This window comes from Peromyscus maniculatus, chromosome 5 (assembly GCF_049852395.1).
Source record: "Peromyscus maniculatus bairdii isolate BWxNUB_F1_BW_parent chromosome 5, HU_Pman_BW_mat_3.1, whole genome shotgun sequence".
Classification (NCBI taxonomy): Eukaryota; Metazoa; Chordata; class Mammalia; order Rodentia; family Cricetidae; genus Peromyscus; species Peromyscus maniculatus.
The window spans coordinates 10678508-10698309 of record NC_134856.1 but is presented as its reverse complement, the minus strand read 5'-3'; the positions used below and the strand labels follow the sequence as shown (position 1 = coordinate 10698309).

General features: G+C 51.6%; 1 protein-coding gene across 5 annotated transcripts in view; it reads left to right on the top strand.

Annotated features, from left to right (window-relative positions):
• Window positions 1-19802, top strand: part of Nlrc5 (NLR family CARD domain containing 5) — an 81797-nt gene that overhangs the window by 41637 nt on the left and 20358 nt on the right. For all 5 annotated transcript variants that reach the window (XM_076571677.1, XM_076571680.1, XM_076571676.1 and 2 more), the window contains 14 exons: window positions 149-217; window positions 960-1052; window positions 1446-1532; window positions 2979-3068; window positions 3784-3828; window positions 4531-4620; window positions 5714-5797; window positions 9950-10033; window positions 12772-12861; window positions 13011-13073; window positions 14636-14719; window positions 17754-17837; window positions 18586-18675; window positions 18924-18989. In XM_076571677.1, the coding sequence (XP_076427792.1) occupies window positions 149-217; window positions 960-1052; window positions 1446-1532; window positions 2979-3068; window positions 3784-3828; window positions 4531-4620; window positions 5714-5797; window positions 9950-10033; window positions 12772-12861; window positions 13011-13073; window positions 14636-14719; window positions 17754-17837; window positions 18586-18675; window positions 18924-18989 (1119 nt within the window). The remainder of the gene's footprint in view (window positions 1-148; window positions 218-959; window positions 1053-1445; window positions 1533-2978; window positions 3069-3783; window positions 3829-4530; window positions 4621-5713; window positions 5798-9949; window positions 10034-12771; window positions 12862-13010; window positions 13074-14635; window positions 14720-17753; window positions 17838-18585; window positions 18676-18923; window positions 18990-19802) is intronic.

Below are 19802 nucleotides of genomic sequence, written 5' to 3'. Positions count from 1 at the left end.
GAAAGAGGCCAGTCCCAGGTCATACATCAGGCTAAAGTCCCACTGGCCCTGGCTAAGCACAGAGATTCAAAGCTGGACAGTGAGTTTGGGGATGGACCCTGGAGCCAGAGGCAAGATGCTCAGCCTGGCCTTCCTATGTGTCCTCCAGGGATGCACCGCTTACCAGCTTTGTGTGTCCTGTGGCCTCTGAGATGTCCCAGAGCTCTCGAAGGATCAGGTATGGCAATCGTCTCCTTTTCTTGTCCCCAAGCCTCAAGCCTGTCTCACAGGCTTGCTGGAGGACACCACAACTTGCTGTGCCAAGGAGTTCGGGCCTGGCAACTTCTTGTTCCCTGCACCCCTCTGCCACCTCCCACGGTCTGGGCAGTCCCGCCCCATAGCTCCCTGAACCCTGGGCTGGGGAGACTCTGAAGGGAGAAAAGAGGAGCCATGAGCCTCTGGTCCCCAATTCTGGGCCTCAGCCTGGGCTCACCTCAGCCCTGCATGTTCCCACCTACACTGTCTTCCTTTTGCTTTCCTGCCTGCCTGCCTGCCTGCCTATCTGTCTGTCTGTCTGTCTGTCTGTTTCTCTCTCTACAGCACTTAGTCTTATCTCTCATTTGTCTCTTTGCTTTGTCTGTCTCTCTCTGTCTCTGTTTCTCTTTGTCTCTACCTCTCTCTGTCCCTGTCTCTTTGTCTCTGCCTGTGTCTCTCTCTATCTCTGTTGCTGCTTCTACTTGTCTGTCTCCATCACTTTCTCCCCTTACCTCTATCTCTCTCTTTCCCTCTCATCCCCAGCCCTGTGCTGTGCTATTTTAGGCGTGCCATGGTTCAGTCCCCCTGTCTATCCCAATGTCGTGCCCCACAATCCCTCCCGTCTGCCTACCCGCCTCTCCGCCTGGCTCTGGGGCTGGGGACAGCTTTGCCCTGGGTACAGTGTCCAGTGGTCACTGCAGTGCTGTGGGTCTGGCCCCTTGTAGGCTGACACACTGTGGCTTCCTGGCCAAGCACACAGAGAGGCTCTGCAGGGCACTGAGCTCCAGCTGCCAGCTCCACCGCCTGGATCACCTTGAGTGAGTACCTGCATCCAGGAAGGCGCGGGGGGGGGGGCGTGCAGGGGAGGGGGCAGCAGAGGCTGGTTGGTGACAGAATACAGGTGTCCTGTTTTGAAGCGTTTGGTCCGTAACTTTCCTTTTCCACTAACGTCAGAGACCTGGGGGAAAGCGACTTTCTTTCCACGTATACATCCCACACTGGTACCCTTTGCAGCCTCCCTGGCTCCCAGAAGACCACAAATCTTGGGAAGGATTCTGGGGGAGGGAGTGGTGTGCCCCATGTATGATGTGCAAAAACTTAACCTAGTGCTTAGATCGGGGTCCCTGCTCCTGAGAACAGCTGGGTGACCACACTGTTACGAAAGCAGAACCTACTCCGCCCTCCACTAATCTCTTCTCCTTCCTTCCCAGCCTGTCAGACAACTCTCTGGGGGACGAAGGGGTGGCCCTACTAGTCCAGCTGCTCCCAGGACTGAGTCGTCCCCTGCAGTCCCTGACGTAAGCACCTAACCACCCCCCAGGCCTCTGGGCCGCCGTCGGTGGGAGGGTTTGTTCTGGGTTCAGTGAAGATGTAACCAGGTAGTGCATATGAACCCCTTTCCTCCAGCACCACACAGGCAAACGCTCGGCAGGGGCCCAGCTGATGCTCTGCTCACCCTGGCTTGACCAAGCTCTGACTCTCCTCACAGAGCTCAGTGCTCTAGCTTCTGCTTCCGGCCTTCCCCACGAAGTCCGCGTGCCTCTCCATGGGCTCCCAAGGCACCTGGGCTATGCAGGCCCCTGTAGTACGAGGGCATCGTGGGTTTCTATGGGAAGCGTAGTGAAAGCATGAGGAAGCCTTCAGTGATGAACAGCCGCCAGCAGCCGTTCTAGCACCCGGTGACGGAGAGAGGCGGCTTGATGAAACTTGGTCTAAGCGGACAGGGAGGAGTTATTCTGGAGAAGACACCAAGCAAGGTGTCTAGGGCAGCCCAAGTGTTCTGATAACTTGATAGGGAGGTGCGAGAAATCCGGCGTGGGAGGAAGACCTTGGCAACAGGCCAAGATTCCCCCACACTCTGCCTGCAGCCAACCATATTCCCGAACAAAGGCTTCGGGTGTTCTTGGCTCTCATAGTGCCCTCCTGTTCCCAAGCCTTCTTGGGCAGAAATGAGAGGATCCCGTGAAAGAAGCTGCAGGCCCTGGGTTCTGGCTCTCTGTGCTGCCCATGCACTGTATGGCCTTGGGAAGTTATGGCATAAACTGAAGCTCCTGGTTGGGTCAGTAAATGCGTAAGAATCAGGTGTAGTCTCCGCCTGGGGCGATCATCTCTGGGATGAGAACTGTGGCCCAGGGCCTTTCTTGCTAGAATACTGTGTTCTGAGGAGGCTGGCGGAGAAAGAAGGTCGCCTCTGATCCTGGGGAGAGAGGGCAGCTAGGGGTGCTTACAGGCAGCAAGGGGACCTCTCTTTTGCAGACAATGACATGCAGGTTGAATTTGCTGGCTGATTCTTGCAGGTGTCCTTAACCTGGGGGACAAGGTACCTGTGAGGAGCACCCTGGGTCCCAGTGGGACATTACATGGCAAATAAAAATAGATGGACAGAGACTATGAGAGAAGAGACATCTTTGTTCTTGCTTCAGGATGGGAGTCCCCTCCCCATTTTTATCCTACCCTAAAAGACACCCTTCCTTTAACGGGTGGAGAAGTAGAGCTCGGGGGTGCTCTGGGTTCCGATCTTAGCTCGGCCACCAACGCAGCTTGTCACTTGAGCAAGTTCCTGCCTGTCTAGATCATCTCAGCTGTGCGGTGAAGTTGGAGGGTTACTCGCTGGTCACCTGGGGCTCAACAGGATCTGTCATCTGCTGTCAGAGGCACTCCCATCCCTGGCCCCGTGCTCTGGCATGCGGAGGGCATGTCTGAGTCCATGACGGCTTCACCATTGTCACCTGTATGCTCCTCAGCCTCAGCAGGAATGGCGTGTCCCTGGATGCTGTGTTTGGCTTAATCCCATGCATGTCTTCCGTTCCGTGGGTGTTCCACCTAGATGTCAGGTGAGTGACTGCCCTGTCCCCTCCCCGCTAAGGCCCCTCTTTTACAGATCACCCTGGGTCTTAGGTGATACCAGGTGCGGTGAGCATGTGCTAGGAGTGCATAGAATGAATGAATGAATGAGTTAGTGAGTGAGTGAGTGAAAATTGTGACCACATTGTCCCAGAAACAATCAAATTTCTCCAGGTTCTCCTTAGGACAAAAGTCTTTCAATTCTCCCTTACTCTCCAGATGGCCCTTAGACACTCCTAAGCAAGCTGGGAGCTGGCTGGTGGCCTTTGGGGCTCAGGGACTAGCCTAACTATGACGTCTCCAGAGCTGATGAAGCTGGGAAGGAAGGCATCAGCCACCTCACAGCCCTGAATCCCTCCACGCAGAAAGCCCGTAGTCTCGGGAGCACTTTGCCCCATCCCTCCTTCCCCGAGAACCCTAAGAATAAAGGTGTGGTGGCAGGTGGACAAGCTTGGTCTATGTCCTGAACATTCTTAGTGCCTTTAGTCCTCATTTGGAGAAAACACTGAAGCCTGCCTTCTCTCCTGGTTCACCACCAGAGGGCGCCGAAATAATGGTCCTTGAGCCTTGCAAGAGTCTTGGATCACCATAGCGGTCATTTGATCCATTGTTATTATATTCTCTGAGTGGCATCCCACCTCCAGGTCTGTAAGCCCTTCTGGGGAGGGGACCCTTCTCAACCGGCTGCCTCCTCTTCGCTTTCAGCCTTGAGAGTGACCACATCGTCCTTCGAGGAGCTGGGACTGACAGGTGAGGAGAAGTCTGGGCGGTCTGGCTTGCCTGTGGCTCTGATTCCTGCTTTCTGTGGATGCCCCATCTCCATCCTGACACACACACTTATGCCCACGAATGCCCCCCAGGTCTGGTTTGGTCTCTGGGGCAGCCGCACTATCTAATCTGCAAGTCCCTGAGAAGCCAGGCTAACTCCTTAAAATTTAGCACTTCACAGATGCTCCCAGCTGCCCCCTAGTGGCAAAAGGCGTCATGGCCTTGAACCTTGGGGGCTGTCCTCAGAGTGGAACCTAAGGAGGGGCCAGCTGGGCAGTGATCTCACCACAGCTCATGTACCAGGCAGTCTGAAGCCAGGCTAGTCCTAGGCTAGATGCTCTTGGTTCCCCAACTAAGATCTCTGTGGAGAGCCTCTGGGATCTGAAGGCAAAAGAATTGAGAAACAGGGAGGCAGATGTGTGCTCCTGTCCAGTTGGCGGTCAAGGGAGGCACTCTATTCTGTCTCCACTTACCTGGCTGCAGCCTGACCTGGACAGGTGTGAACTGCTGATTTTCTTTGCTTTAGCTTCCCTTTCGAGAGTCTCAGTTTCCCCACCTGAGCAATGAGAGGCCTGGCTGGGGTCAAATCTCCAGAATCCTGTCCAGTTCTGCCTCTGGGTGTGGAAGTCCTGAGGGTATGGGAGTCACTCGGGTGTGGTTCAAGCTATGTTTCCTCCCTCCAAGGGATGCACTAGCTGGCAGATGTGGACCAGGGTTCCCGGCTGGAGCCCCGGAACTGGAGTTCAGTCCGCGCTACAGCTCCAGGAGCTTCCGGTACTGTATCCCACTTTTGTTCAGGGGTTAAGGAATGGGCAGAGCCAGGAGGTCAGGGATATAAATTAAGGTGGAGAGAAGAGAGTTTGAGAGATGGGAAAAGAAAGAGGCCAGTGCTGGGGTCTGCTGGGCCCTTTGGGTCACCTCAGTGGGGCCAAGGCCTGACATTCTCCTTACAGAGGATGTCATATCTGTGAAACACTGGAAACCCAGCCATTCCCTGCCCTGGCTTGCCATCTGCTTTCGAGACTTTCATTTCTAGAAAGAGGTTTACCTCACACCCCAGAAAAGTATGGTCTGGGTAACTCCCAACTGTACCACAAGGGGCTATAAGACCCTTCTGAACCCTGACATTCTCCCCGAGGAGATACCTAAGCTGGTGTCAACAGAGCTACTCAGAGAAAAGTTGTCATGCCCCAGGCAGGAGAGACAGGGAGCAAAAGCCAGGGTGATTGGAAGCATTGCAGTGTAGCACAGCAGGAGAGCCTGGGCAGGGCATTCATCTTTTGCTTAAGGACACTAGGGAGCCACTGAAGGTTTTAAGCAGTGGAGAGGCCCTGGCATTGGATTGGCAGTATTGAAAATAAGACATGGACTGGAGAAATGACCCAGCAGTTAAGAGCACTTGCTGCTCTTGCAGAGGACTTGGGTTTGGTTCCCAGTGCCCACATGGCAGCTCACAACCATCAATAACCGCAGTGCTAGGGGATCTGACACCCTCTTCCATGGGCACCAGGCATGCACTTGGTGCATGTATATACATGCAGGCAAAACACATTTTAACACATTAGAAAGATGAGAGCCTTGGAGAGTGATGAAGGATCATGAGATCAAGAGTGGAAACCAGGACGTAGTAAGGGATCCAAGCAAGTGGAGGTGGCGTCTGGGCTCAGGCAGAGGCACGGGATGGAAAGACCTTGAGCCACATGGAGCAGCTTTAATGTGGATGTCATAATGGTGGGCACAGGAAGGGGCTATAGGAGAGCTGGGGGAGGGGAGTGTGCCCTGAGGGGCATAGGAGAGGAGCCTGAGGCCTGCAGTTCTGGGGGAGGGTACACTCTAATCCTCTACCCTGTCCCCTGTCCCTTCTCAGCCTTCAGGGGTGTCAGCTGGAACCCCGGAGGCTTGCCTGCCTCTGTGCCCCTCTGGAGAAGTGCCCAGGGCCTCTGGAAGTCCAGTAAGTGACAAGACCCATCCCTGAGAGACAGTGTGGGTGGCTGTGCAGAAACCCGGCAGAGGGCTTGCAGGGAGGACTTGAATCTTTCCTGGTATTCTTTCATCAGACCCATCAGCCCACCCCGGGACTTATGAGACCCACTGAAGGCCAGCCATCTCCCAGGAGCCCTAGTCTCAAGTACTGGGATGCATGGGGTCCTGATCCAGAGCCCCACACAAGTCTCTCCCCTATCCTGCGTCTAGGGCTAAACTCATCACCTCTGAGCCCCTCCCCTGTCCCTGGACTAGCTCACCCACTTCAGAACAACCAAGTCTGTGGCCAGAGACCAATCCCATCACCAGGAGTTGCTCAGCCGCTGGAAGCCAGCTGACTCTGGCTCTTAAGTCCCTGGGCCTCAGTTTCTGCTTCAGTGGAACAGACAGTGAGCCTTTCCTTGAGAATCAGTGTTGTGATTCTTATACAAAAATAACCTTTAAAGGACTCCAGGCTGCAGCCCCCTCACTAAACAAACGCTCCCCTCTCTGAATCGTGATGCCATTTGTCACAGTCCAGTCCTCTTCTTGCTCACTGTATGCTCCGTTTTTACGTTCTGATTGCATAGTTTTTATCCAGGATGCTCGGGTCTGGGAGGGTTTCGGATTTTGGAATTTTCTTTAGATTTTGGAGTGTTTGCATATGCAGAATGAGGTACCTTGGAAAAGGGAATCGGGTCTAAACACAAAATTCATTTGTTTCATGTAAGCCCTGTGCCCATAACCTTCAAGTCAAATTCAGTGTCTATAATGAGCCTGCACTTGGGGGCTGGGACCTGTCAGGACTGGAATTTTCCCCCTGCAGTGTGGTGTCAATGCTTAAACTATTTCAAATTTTGGATTTTGGATTTTCAGATCAGGGCCACTCTGCCTAGGTCTGTGGTCTTAGGCGGGTGCAGCCTACAGTCTCGCCACGCTCACATCTGCCTTCCCAGTTGGCGACAGCCTTATGTCCTGACTTCTGGCTCCACCTCAAATTGGTATCAGCCCTTTGGACAAGATAATCCATGTAGACCCTAGCGTGTGTTTCCTATGCTCTTCTCCATGGCCAACACACTGGGACGGAGGGGTTTACATTGTTTGACAAGAGGAGATTTGGCCATGCGAGATCTCCCTGCATCTAGTTACTGTTCAGTGACAGTGTGGCTTTCCCTGAGGGTCAAGTCATGTGAGGCCAATTCATTAAAAACATTTTATTACATTTTGTTCATTTGTGATGTGGGGAGGGAGTGTATGTACAAGCTGCAGCCTGTGTGTGGAGGTCAGAGGAGGAGTTTCAGGAGTCAATTCCCAGGGGTTGATTTCAGGCATGATGACAAGGGCCTTACCCTCTGAGCCGTCCGGCCAGTCCTCGGTTCATTTTTTAAAGGTTATTATATTTATTTTGTGTGCATATGTGGGTGTGCATGTCATGATGCTTCTGTGGAAATCTGAGCAGCTCACAGCTCACAGTTATCAGTTCTCGCCTCACGGTGTAGATCCCAGGGAGCCATGTCCCATCTCACTGGCCCTCAATTCGTTAACAAACCCCTTTAGAATAATTTTAGACTATGTTGCAAAAAAGTTGCAGAGTGCAGAGAGTCAGCATCTCTTGTTACATAGTGTTTGTTACATAGTGTTTGTCACATAGTGTTTGTTACATAGTGTTTGTTACATAGTGTTTGTCACATAGTGTTTGTCACATAGTGTTTGTCACATAGTGTTTGTCACATAGTGTTTGTCACATAGTGTTTGTCACATAGTGTTTGTCACATAGTGTTTGTTACATAGTGTTTGTCACAGGAAACCACCGGTGACAGACAGCTGTTAACTGGAGTTTTATCGCTCTTTCCACTGAGACAGAACTCTGCACCCCCAGTGCGGTCCAGCGTTGCTTCTCAGTCTCCCCTCTCCCTGGAAACTTGCGGTTCTTTCTCTGTTTTCCATGTCCTCCTTGGTTTAGAGGGCCCCTAGGCAGGTTTTTGCTGGTTGAATTTGGCTGTTTTTCTCCAGGTCTGGACTTGGGGGAAGCATCCACCAGCCCAGCTACCTCATGGTGTCGCTTTAGCATGGCATGTTGTCATGCTTACATCGCCTTTGACCACCTGACCACGGCTGTCTGTCACACTTCCTCACTGTGAGGATACTTTGTCATTTAAACAGCTCTTTTATTCTAGAGACTGCTAACATATATAAAATTAGAGAGAATGAAGGAACTTAGGTACTCCCCTCTCTCCCAGGAGTGACAGGCTCCTAACCTACCCCCTCCCCATACACCACAGCTGAGCACAGTGGCACCTACCTGCCATCCCAACACTCAGGACTGAGGCAGGAGTATTGGGAACATAAGGCCAGACTGGGCCGCACAGCTGGCTCCAGACCAGTTAATTACACAATGACACCCTGTCTCAAAACAAAACAACAAAAATTCTCATGCACACACATGTGTGCATACATGCACAAATACTTGCATACATGCTCAATGATTTTGAAATAGTTTCCAGACACTTTATAGTTTTATTTATAAATTTCTTGGTATGAAAAGCTATAAATACTCTTATATTTATTTATTTACTTACTTAAGTTTTTTTAAAGACAAAGTCTTACTGTGCAGCTCTAGCTGGCCTGAAACTCACTTTGTAGACCGGAATGGCCTTGAAATCACTCTCAGGTGCTAGGATTAAAGGAGTGCCCCATCCTGCCCCACACTCTTATTTTTAATGTAACCACAAAAATATTATCAAACAAACCTCAAATATTAATAATAATGTCCTGCAATCATCAAATACATCATTCAGTACTCAGTGGCCTGCCTGGGGTCTTTTTGCAGTGTTTGCCTTTCAATGCCTTTGCACCTTGGCCATCTGTAGCAGGATGCTGAAAACCCATTTAGGTTTGTACAGACAGGCTAAACCAGGCATTCCTGTGGTGTCGCAGCAATGCTTCCCAAAGCAGTCAGCATTGTGTACCTGTTAAGCACCTACTGAATACCAGGCCATGGGTTACACAGGGCGAGGAGCTGCAGACCTTGCCTGTGCTTCATAAGAAAGACAGGAGGGGGCGGGGCTACGGAGAATAAGTAGTATCCCAGGGTTCCCTCCCCCAGCATCAACTGGCTGACCTGGGACCCCCTTAGAGGTCAGGAAAGGTGATCAGTCCCCCTGCGGCAGGCCCACCTCCTGCTCTGCCTACTGGTGGACCTGTGATAAGTTGGAATGGGCCATGTGTCTATTGCTTTAAAAATGTGTGTAGACCCAGAGGCTGTGGACTAGGGATGTGGGGAAGCCCCACATGGGGAGGTACTGTACAAAGAGCTCCTTCAGTGAAGGCCCCACTCAGACACTGCCCTGGGTCCTGGCCAGACCAGGCCAGAAAGAGCTGGTCTGAGCCTGAAGCCCGGCTCCGTTGGAGGTACTCAGCTTCAGACCACAGGCTGCTCCTGCCCCTCCACTCCTCACCCACATCAATGCTGTCCTACCCTCTCCTCCCAGCTAGCCAATGAGGACAGCGGGATTGAGGCCAGAAGCCTTCAGGCACAAAGGGAAAGGGACAGAGGAGAGAGTGGAGGGATGGGTGGAGGGGTGAAGGCACACAAAGGGGGACACAAAAGGGCTCTGGGGACAGCAAGTGACTCCGGACCTGGTGGAGGGCCCTGGGATTCTCCACATATTCAGGACACACAGTGGCCCAAGGATAGGTGCTTGGACTGTGCCTGTGTCTGCTGGGTCTCTCACGTTATCGGTACCCTCGGTGCGGTGATTGGTGGGTTTGGATGAGGCGCAGAAACCCACATCTCTCCAGTGGGATGACAACTCACAGGTTCCACCTGCTACGTCACTGCTGTGGTGGAGTTGATGACCCCTCCACTCACAATTCTGCTAGTCCGTGGAGTTTGTGGAGAGAGTCTCCTAGACCAGGAGTCCCTTGGAAATCCAAATGCCCAGCAGCTTGTTAAAGCCACACAGAACAATTTCATTTGCTCCATCTAATGTTTCTAAGATGTGTCCGACCTGACCCAGTCTTGAGAAGGGAGGCTGTCAGCAACACATGTCATCTCATCTCCTGAGGGTTCCGGCTGTAAAGCTGTGCAGCCCACTTTCTAGAAGGTTCCCCCACCTCATTCAAACTCTTTGCTTCACAGCTTGTCCTGCAAGACCCTGAGTGATGAGAGCCTGAAGACCCTGCTAGAGTGCCTGCCCAAGCTGCCCCAGCTCAGCCTGCTGCAGTAAGTCTGGATTTCCAGTCCCTCTGTCCAGCTGACCACGTCCCTCAGGCTCTGTGTGACGAGCTGTCCTTCTTATCCCCTCCCCCTCCCCTCTCTCCCACCACTCCATCTATTCACCCCTCACATCTGAGACCCAGATCATCCAGCGTCACCCTGGTTCTTTGTCTCCCGGGGATCTCAGTTTTGTGTTCTGACAATAGGGTTCACATCTCAGATCTTGCTCTAGGTTGGGACTCAAATAGGCCATGTGCTCAGAAGCTCTTGAAGCATGGGAGGGGTGTGGCCAAGAGTCCGTCATGCATCTGCTGCCTATGGGAAGGTCACCTACCCCTACAAAGGGCCCAAGCAGATGTAGGCCATGTATATGTCACATGCCATGTTTCTAAAGGTCACCCTCTAACTCTGTCAAAGGGAGGAATTTAAGCCGCATCAGTCAAAGTATTTAAAACTCAGTTTTCTAATTTCAGTGCAGACTGGTTAGAATTTAAAAAGGATTTACTTTAAATATGCTTCTAGCAGAGGGGGTTGGGGAGAAACATCCACAGCTGAGATGGGGAAAAAATACAACAGGAAATTAAATCATAGCATTAATAGCGGCACCAAGAGCACCGAGGCTGAGCTGTGGACATGTCCAAGACTGCATACATTGCCTCTGGGCCCCGGCTTCTCTTCTGATCCTGTGGGTCGTGGGGAGGGAGACATGCAGCTGTGAGATGGTCAGAGACAGGATGATTAGTCACACAGCATCAGCCCCGATTCTGCCTTTGGGCCCTTGTTTCATTTGACTCACCCTCACTGCTGTTGACTAGGCACTGTCTGGGGAGCTATGGGCATGGGAAATTAAAGCAAATGACTAGGCCCTTGCCTTCTTGGTGTTTGCCAAGCAAGGAGCACAGTGACATCAAATGATGCAGCCGGGTGGCATCAGACAGAACCCGAGCCCTGGGGAGGCTGAGGCAAGAGGATCTCAAGTTCTTGGTTAGCCTGGCCACAGAGTGAAATCCTGCCTCAGACAGAGACAGAGAGATGGGGGGGGGGTTTAAACTAAACAATGTGTGGATGTAATCAATGACAAGGTGCTCTTCTCTAAGTGGTAAGGGGTTGGAGCCGACACAGATCATGGTAGGGGTCTTAGTTAGGGTTTCTGTTGCTGTGAAGAGACACCATGACCACGGCAACTCATAAAGAAAACATTTAATTGGGGTGTCTTGCTTATAGTTTCAGAGGTTCGGTCCATTATCATCACAATGGGGAGCATGGCAGCGTGCAAGCAGTAGTAGCTGAGAGCTCTCATCTTGCAGGCAACAGGAAGTCAACCGAGACACTGGACAGTATCCTGAGCATAGGAAACCTCAAAGCCCGCCCCCACAGTGACACACTTCCTCCAACAAGGCTATACCCCCTAAAAGTACCACTCTCTGTGAAGTTATGGGGATCAATTACATTCACACACCACAGTGGGCATAATCAGGACAGCTACAACCAAGACGACAGGGAACTACATTCCAGAAGGGAACAGCATGTTTGCAGCCTGGAAGCACCAACTAGCTTGATGGGTTACAGGAACAGCCTGGATCCGCATGAGAACAGAGGCACAGGCTGACAGGAAGAAGCCAGGAGACAAGATGGAGGGAGAAGTCAGGGCTGGTCACAGGACCTGAGAGCCAGAGAGAGGGTTTGGGTTTTCACTCCCAGGAATTTGAAAGACAGATGAGTGGTTTGAGTTTTTCAAAGCTAAGGATGGCTGCTGAGTAGAGAGAGATTCAGGGACAGCAGCAACAGGTAGAGAGGGGACTGTGCCCCACACAGGATGCACCCGCATCCTGGTCTCTGAGCTCCAAGTTTGCAGCACATGGTAATTTTGTCCCTGGGTTGTCACTGGAATGCCTGGCTCTCCTCACTTCTTGCTGCTTGTGATCTGTGTGGAATGAAGACAGGTGACCAAGCTGACGAGTGAGACCAGCCATATTGGCGAGTTCTGGCTTTAATGGAGAGACTCTGCCTCAAAGAATACTGTGGGAGAGAGAAATCAAAGATTTGTGATAGCAATCTTAGTGTGCTCACACACACACACACACACACACACACACACACACACACATACCTGCACCCACACACAAGAGCATGCACACACCTGAGAACATGCCTATACACAGGCATGAACACCACACACAGAAAAGAAGAAATAAATGTAAGGGGTTAGAGATGGCTCTGTGGCTAAGAGAACTTCTTGTTCTTGCAAAGAACCAAGTTTGGTGGGTGGCACCTGAGATGGCTAACAACCACCTATGACTCCAGCTCCAGAGGATCTGATGTCTTCTTCTGCACACTTTGGGTACCCTGTCTCCTCTGTACACACAGGTGACATACACCCACACAGACACACACTCAGAGACATATAAGCACAAATAAATCTTTAAAAGAAAATTTAAACCATAGCAACAATCTTGCATGCCAGGCAGGGTGCCTGCTGGAGAGGAAAGAATACCACAATTAGTCTCATTTGCCCCACAAGGAGCCTGAGACTCAGAGGCTTACTCAAGGTCACACCACTAGCAAAGAGAACTGGAACTCAAACCCTTGGCAGCCTGCTCCCACCCCTGCCCCTTCCCCGCCCCCATTGAGTCCCTGTTGTCTTCTGCATTACCTTACTGAGCTGGCATCCGAGATAGACTCCTCTTCCTGCCCTCCAGCAGAGATGCTTCTTGACCAGTTGGCCCCGCCCCTTTCTTCCTCAGGCTGAACAACACCGTCCTGTCTTCAAGAAGCCCCTTCCTGCTAGCCGACGTCTTCAACCTGTGCCCACGGGTTCAGAAGGTCAATCTCAGGTGGGCATCATGCTGGGAGCCCTGGGGCTAGTCTTGGAGGGTGGAACCTGGTGTTTGGAGGGTGTGGGTGAGCAGAAGTACCCTAGCCAAAGCCTGGGGGCACCCTGAGGCAATGGCCAAGGGTGACTGAGTGTTTGCTGACACCACAGGTCCCTCTGCCGTGCTGACCTGCACTTTGGCTCCAAGGAGGATCAAGAGGGTGTGTGCTTTGGGTAAGTCCCCTGAACCGTCCTGGACATCCGTGGGGATTAGACCTAAGTCCTGGGGCCAGGGGAGAGTGCAGGATGCCTCCTGCCAAGTGTGAGCTAGTTCCTCCAGCAGGGAGAATCAAAGGCCCAGAGAGGGCTGGGCTGGGTCCAGAGGCTGACAGAGAGCCTGTGTCCAAATAGGCTGGATCTGCAGAAAGGGCCTCACAACCTGCCCACCATTCCTGCTACCCGACCCAGTGGCACCAGGGCCTGGGGCCTTGGGCAAGCTGCTGACCCTTTAACTCTTGGCTTCCTCGGACACAGTAGGGAGATGTAGAACTGCAGAACATCTGCAAAGCTGCACAAACCAACATGTAAGGCACCAGGCACATCCAGACACCAGTGACCCTGCCCTGCTGACCCTGCCGTACTGAAGGGCAGGAGGACAGCCTTTGAAGGCAGAGGCAGCTGAATGCCGCTCGCTCTCTGTGAGACCCTGGATCGATCCCTTCGGGTTGCCACCTTCTCTGCTGTGAAATGACAATCAGTGACTAGCTGGCACTTGCTGGGCACCTAAGTGCAGTCATAAAGTGGGAAGAAGGGGCGGGCTCTGAGCTCTGGCTGCTGACTGCTTCAAACCCAGAGGCAGACACAGCCTTTCTGCAAAGGGCTAGATAGTAAAGAATGAGGTCACACGTGATGGCACATGCCTGTAATCCCAGCACTCAGGAGACGGAGGCAGGAAGATCATGAGTTCAAGGCCCCCTGGGCTACATAGAAAATCCGTATCTTAAAAAAAGAAATTTTTTGCTGGCAGCGGCGGTGGTGCACTCGGGAGGCAGAGCCAGGTGGATCTCTATGAGTTCGAGGCCAGCCTGGTCTATAGAGCGAGATCCAGGACAGGCACCAAAACTACACAGAGAAACCCTGTCTCGAAAAACAAAACAAAAAAAAAAAAAAGATTTTTTTTAAAAAAATTAAGGATAGTAACAATGATTTTTAAAAATTAGCTAGCAATTTTATCAACTCTCTGACTTAAGAGCTTGTTTTTTTGTTTGTGTGTGTGTGTGTGTTTAAAGATTGCTGGATGACCAGGGCCCCTTCATTTAACTATGGAATTTCACTGCAGGCATTTTAAAACAGACAGGCCAACTGTCGCTTTACATCCCAGCCTCTGCAAAAACAGATGTCACCCTTATTCTCCCTCCTCAGTCTGAGTTTCCTTATTGGAGGGAGAGAGTCCAGTTGCTAAAATAATTTGGAGGTCTTGACCTTGAGTTGGGATCTCCTGACCTTGGTCTGGAGTTTCTGATGTGTAGATTTGGTGGGGGACTCAGGATTCACATTCCGAGTGATTCTGATATGACTGGTTAGGGACCACGTGGAGAAGCGCCCTTCCCAGAAGGAGCACATAGGCACCCAAAGGGGCCTGCAGGGGGCAGGAGCTACGGGTGCCGGGTGTTTTCAAAGGGTTCCAGCTTTGGGAAGGACCCCTGGAGCTCAGAGGACAAACGCAGAAGCTGATCCGGAAGTGGTCCGAGGATCTGAATGTTTCGTCTCTTTCTTGTCCCCAACTGAACACGCAGGTTTCCAGGATGCAGCCTCGGCCAGGAGCACATGGAGCCACTGTGCGGTGCTCTGAGCAGGTGCACAGTCCTCAGCCAGCTTGAGTAAGTTGGGAGGAGGAGGTGGAGTGGAGCACATCTGGATGGGGCACATCTGGATGGGGCTGGTGCAGGAACATGAGAGTCCTTAAGAGCAGGCACCCTCGTGTGCCCACCCCACTTCAGAACTCGGGACCAGCGGTTGGGGGATGGGCGGGACTCTGGGTTTCCTCTCTGAGTCTCCCCAGTCTGTGTTTCCTCTTCTACCTACTCCCACCGAGGCCAAGTTAGTTCCTTTTCTCATCACTGTGTGACGAGTACCTAACTGAAGTAACTTAAGGAAAGAAGGGGTTTATTTTGGCTTATGGGCTATTTGGTTGATTGGCTTGGGTTTTAAGACAAAGTCCAATGTAGCCCAGATTGGCCTCAAACTTTCTATGTAGCTAAGGATGGTGGTGAACTTTGGATCCACCTGTCACCACCTCCAGGGTGCTAGGGTTACAGGTGGGGGCTACCCCACCTAGCCTCAGCTCCTGGCTTGAGTGAGATACATTCCACCATGATGGAGGAGGCACAGTGGTGTGGTGGGAGCGTGAGGAAGCTTCTCTCCTCAGTTAAGCCTCTCTGGAAATGCCATCACCGACATGCCCATGGGTGTGACTCCTAGGTGATTCCAAATCCAGTCAGGTCGCCAATGAAGATTAACCATCCCATCCTGGAACCTGGGCAGCTCTTCAGAGGAGGTGCCAGGACCCCCTCAGCCATGTGTGGCCCAGTGCATCCAAGCTTGCAGTAGATGCTGGAGGGCAGGGTGGCTAATGAGAGGAGCATTGTTTTGCCCGGCTGATGGTAAAAGTGACCAAATTGCTAGGCTGAAGAAGAACCTGGAGCCAGCCAGGGTGGGGACTTGTGAAGTGACGTGCCTGTGGCTTGTGTTGAGTGTCAGAACAGGACAGCCCCCATCCCCCAGCAGGAAAACAACAGCAGTGAACGCCTACGAGGGCCTCCATATTGTAAACGCTTCATGGGCTTTCGTTACCCTCTCAGAAGCCTAGGTACTATGACTGTCCTGTTCATAGATAGGAAACTCAGAGAACAGAGTTCAAGAGCCTGCCAGCATCCCACAGCTACTCCAGCATGTACAGTTGACAGTCTAACCTAGAACCATTGGGAAATAAAGAAGTCTTGTAAAAATAAATAAATAATAACTACATAGTTTAAATTTCTCTAATATACAATTTCTCAGATACAAAATTTCAGCACTTTGGAGCTAAGACAGGAGGATTTCAAGTTCCAAGTGAGCCTGGACTTCATAGCAAGTTCAAGGAGTCACATAATGAGACCCTATCTCAACTAAAACAAACAAATTTCAGTGAAAGTGTTGGCCAGAGGAGAACTGTGGCTGATGTGAATATGTGGGTTTTGGGGGGTTTTGTTTGTTTGTTTGTTTGTTTTGTTTTTGTTTTTTGAGACAGGGTTTCTCTGTGTAGCTTTGGTGCCTGTCCTGGATCTCGTTCATGTAGACCAGGGTGGCCTTGAACTCACAGAGATCCACCTGGCTCTGCCTCCCGAGTGCTGGGACTAAAGGCGTGCGCCACCACCGTCTGGCAGGAAGCATGTGTTCTAAAAAAAAAAAAAAAAAAAAAAAAAAAAAAAAAAAATGTGGAGCTGGAGAGCTGGCTCAGCAGTTAAGAGCAATGACTGCTTTTTCCAGAGAACCTGGGTTCAATTCCCAGCCCCCATATGGCAGCTCACAGCTATCTGTAACTCCTCCAGCACCCTCACACAAACATACATATAGGCAAGATACCAATAAAATAAAAATGAACAATTTTTTAAAAAAGAAGGAAAGCTGTTTCATGATAGAGGAAAACTTGTCTTGTTTTAAAAGTCATTTTAGAACTGGAGGTACAGCTCAGTGGTAGAGTACTTGTCTAGTGTGTACAAAGCCAGACTCAAAGTCAAGTATCACAAAAATCAAATGCAGGTCACTGTATTAATTGGCTTTGTGAAATGAAGCAATTTTAAAAATCCATCAATTCCCCTTGCGTGTGTGTGTGTGTGTGTGTGTGTGTGTGTGTGTGTGTGTGTGTGTGTGTGTACACACGCATGCGTGCATGCTCATGCACATAAACTCTCTCATCTCACACACGTGGATACCCACAGAGGCCGGAAGAAAGGAGGTGTTCATCTCCTGGAGATGGAGTCATGGGTGGTTGAGCCATCCTATGTGGGTGCTAGGAACCAAGCCCTGGTCCTCTGCGGAAGCAACAAGTACTCTTAACTGCCTGCTGGACCGTCTCTCTGGCCTCTACAAAGCAATTTTTAAAGGAAAATTCTCCAGAAATTTCCAGATAAACAAGTGTCAGGGACATGGGACTGGAAAGGGATTTAGGCTCAATGGTTGTTAAGAGCACTTGCTGCTCTTGCAGAGAACCCGGATTGTGTTACCGGAACCCACATAGCAGCTGACAGTTGGCTGGGAATCTGGCCTCTCTAGAGACACCAGGCACACGTGTCGTAGGCATACATACATGTAAGCAAACACCCCCACACAGTAAATAAAAATTAAATAAAGTAATCTTTTTTTAAGTGTCAGAAATGTAGATAGGAAATCAGATGTTCAGGATGTTCACCATGGTTATGTTTCTGAAGTTGTGGCTGAGACCAGGATGCTATCAGGAGAGAGGGTAGGGATGGTATTCAGGTAGTTTCTGATGATGTCAGATTCCTAAATCACAGGAGGAACTCCACTAGATGATTGCAACCTCCAATCAGTTATCCCTTCCTCTGCTCATTCTTGCTGGGAAATTGTGGATTCTAGCTGGCAGCAGCCGGGGGGGGGGGGGGGGGGAAGACTCATCAATTTTTTTCTAACTCCCAAAAGCCTGCTAGAGGAAGCTGGGCCCTGTGGGTGCCACAGATAATGGAGAGAATGGTGAGGACACAGTGAACACAGGTTTACTGTGGTGCTGGTGAGGGGACCCGTGGGGATTGTAGGTGTGATGCTCAGCAGCTGTGACAGCCAATTTAGTGGCTACGGGGACCATGAGGAGAAGGCAGAGCTTGGATCACTAACACTGTTCCTTGCTTCTTGTAGCCTCACAGGCAACCTGCTGAATGACAGTGGACTCAGGTGCCTTCTGGAATGCCTGCCGCAGCTGCCCATCTCTGGATGGCTTGAGTAAGTGAGCCTCGAGACAGCCAGGGGGACCCCCTTCAACAAGAGCCCAAGTGGGTCTCCTCGGAGAACACCTCAAGGGAACTGGAGAAGAAGAGCCAGTGATGGGAAGGGGTGGCTCTTACCTGGACCTGCCTCTGACGGCCTCCTCTCTCATCCCCACCAAGGGCAGATCCTGTGTCAGACACTCAAGATAAGTTAGGGCTTGTGGTAGAGTAGACCTTTCCCTCCATCATGTACCCCGGCAGCAAGCTAGCTTGAGACGGAGGCAAGGCCATGCCTACCAAGTGAGGTGGGGCTGCAGCAGCCAGCTCCTGGTTATCCCACTCCATCTGTGGGGCACAGGTTTGGAAAAGGACCTGCGGCAAGGGAGAGTTCTCAGGAAGTCATCCACTCTCTCCGTCTCCTCATACAGCCTGTTGCTAGGCAACTGAATTCGGTACTCTGGGAGTCTCTGGCCCTGCTAGGGATGGGGTGCCTGATCAGGCTTCTCAGTGTCCCACGCCACAGGAACAGCAGGCTCAGTAGGGGCAGCTCTCGGGGACTCAGGACCAGGTGCCTTTCCTGCGCAGGGTAGTGTCCCTTCCGGGTCTCTCTCTCCTCTCTCTCTCTCTCTCTCTCTCTCTCTCTCTCTCTCTCTCTCTCTCTCTCTCTCTCTCGATGTCAACATCTGGAGAATGGGTGTTTGGACACTGAAATGGGAGGGGGAGAGAAGGGGCAAGGACCCTGCTGAGCTTTGCTTCTCTTCTAGCCTCAGTCACAACAGTATCTCTCAGGAAGGGGTCCTGTGCCTGCTGGAGACTCTGCCTTCCTGCCCTCGTGTCTGTGAGATCTCTGTGAGGTAAGCTGCTCACCACTGACTGACAGTGGGGGACAAGACCCCCACCCTGCAGCTTTATGTTGTGTGGTTTTGAGCCTGTCCCTGACGGGGTGCCGACAGGGTGGAGAAGGCCAGGTGTACAGAACCTGTTCCTCGTAGAATGTGTGGCCAAGATCTGCCCTGTTCCCCGCGCTGTCTCTTCTGCACCCCCTCGGTGACCTGGGTTCCCAGAGCACCAGCTGATGCCTCCCTGACCTCTTTCCTCACAGTCTGGGCTCCGAACAGAGCTTCCGGATACGCATGTCCAAAGAGGAAGAAGCCTGGACAAAGCTGAGGTAATCCTAGGTGGGGTGTTGAGCAGGACGAAGGCAGGGATTCTGATCTGTGAGGAACCCATGGCTTCCTCAACTGGGTTCTCTCCTAAGATGGCCTGCTTCTGACTTTCGACCCAGGTTTGGTCTCCTGATGAGCACGGATGTCCCCATTCCATCCCCAACATCACATAAACCACATTATACCATATTATATAATACAGAAAGTACACACATGTACTAGATACACAAAATGCACATACCCTTCACATACTATCTCTCACATATCACACAGACTATACACACGAAATATACACTACATACATATACACTCTCATACAATGCACACACACACACACACACACACACACACACACACACACACACACAGCCTTTGCTTTCTCTCCATCTACCAGCACGTCCTGCCTGATGAGGCCTTCCTGTACTGCTCACGACAGGCCGAGTCTGGCATTCTCTTCTCCCGCTGTTTCTCAGAGAAAATTCTCCTAACCTTTTAAGGCCCGTTTACATGGCAGCCCCTCCTGGAGGCCCCTTGAGGCACCAGTGGCCTGATATCAAAGTGAATGTTTTTGGGGTCCTGCAGTCCCTTTTCAGGGACAACAGACTTAGCTTACCTGTAGGCGGGGGGAGGGCAGGGCCACAGCCAGTGCCCAGGCTCACCCTCCACACAGGGAGCCTGAACTACCCCGCTAGTCACAGAGTCTGGCTGACCCTGCCAAAGCCAGCTTTTCCTCCCCAGAAATAACCCAGCAGCTGTGTGCTGGGGTCAGTCAGTGGCTGCCTGTAATGTACCATGAGATCTAAATGAGCTGTGTA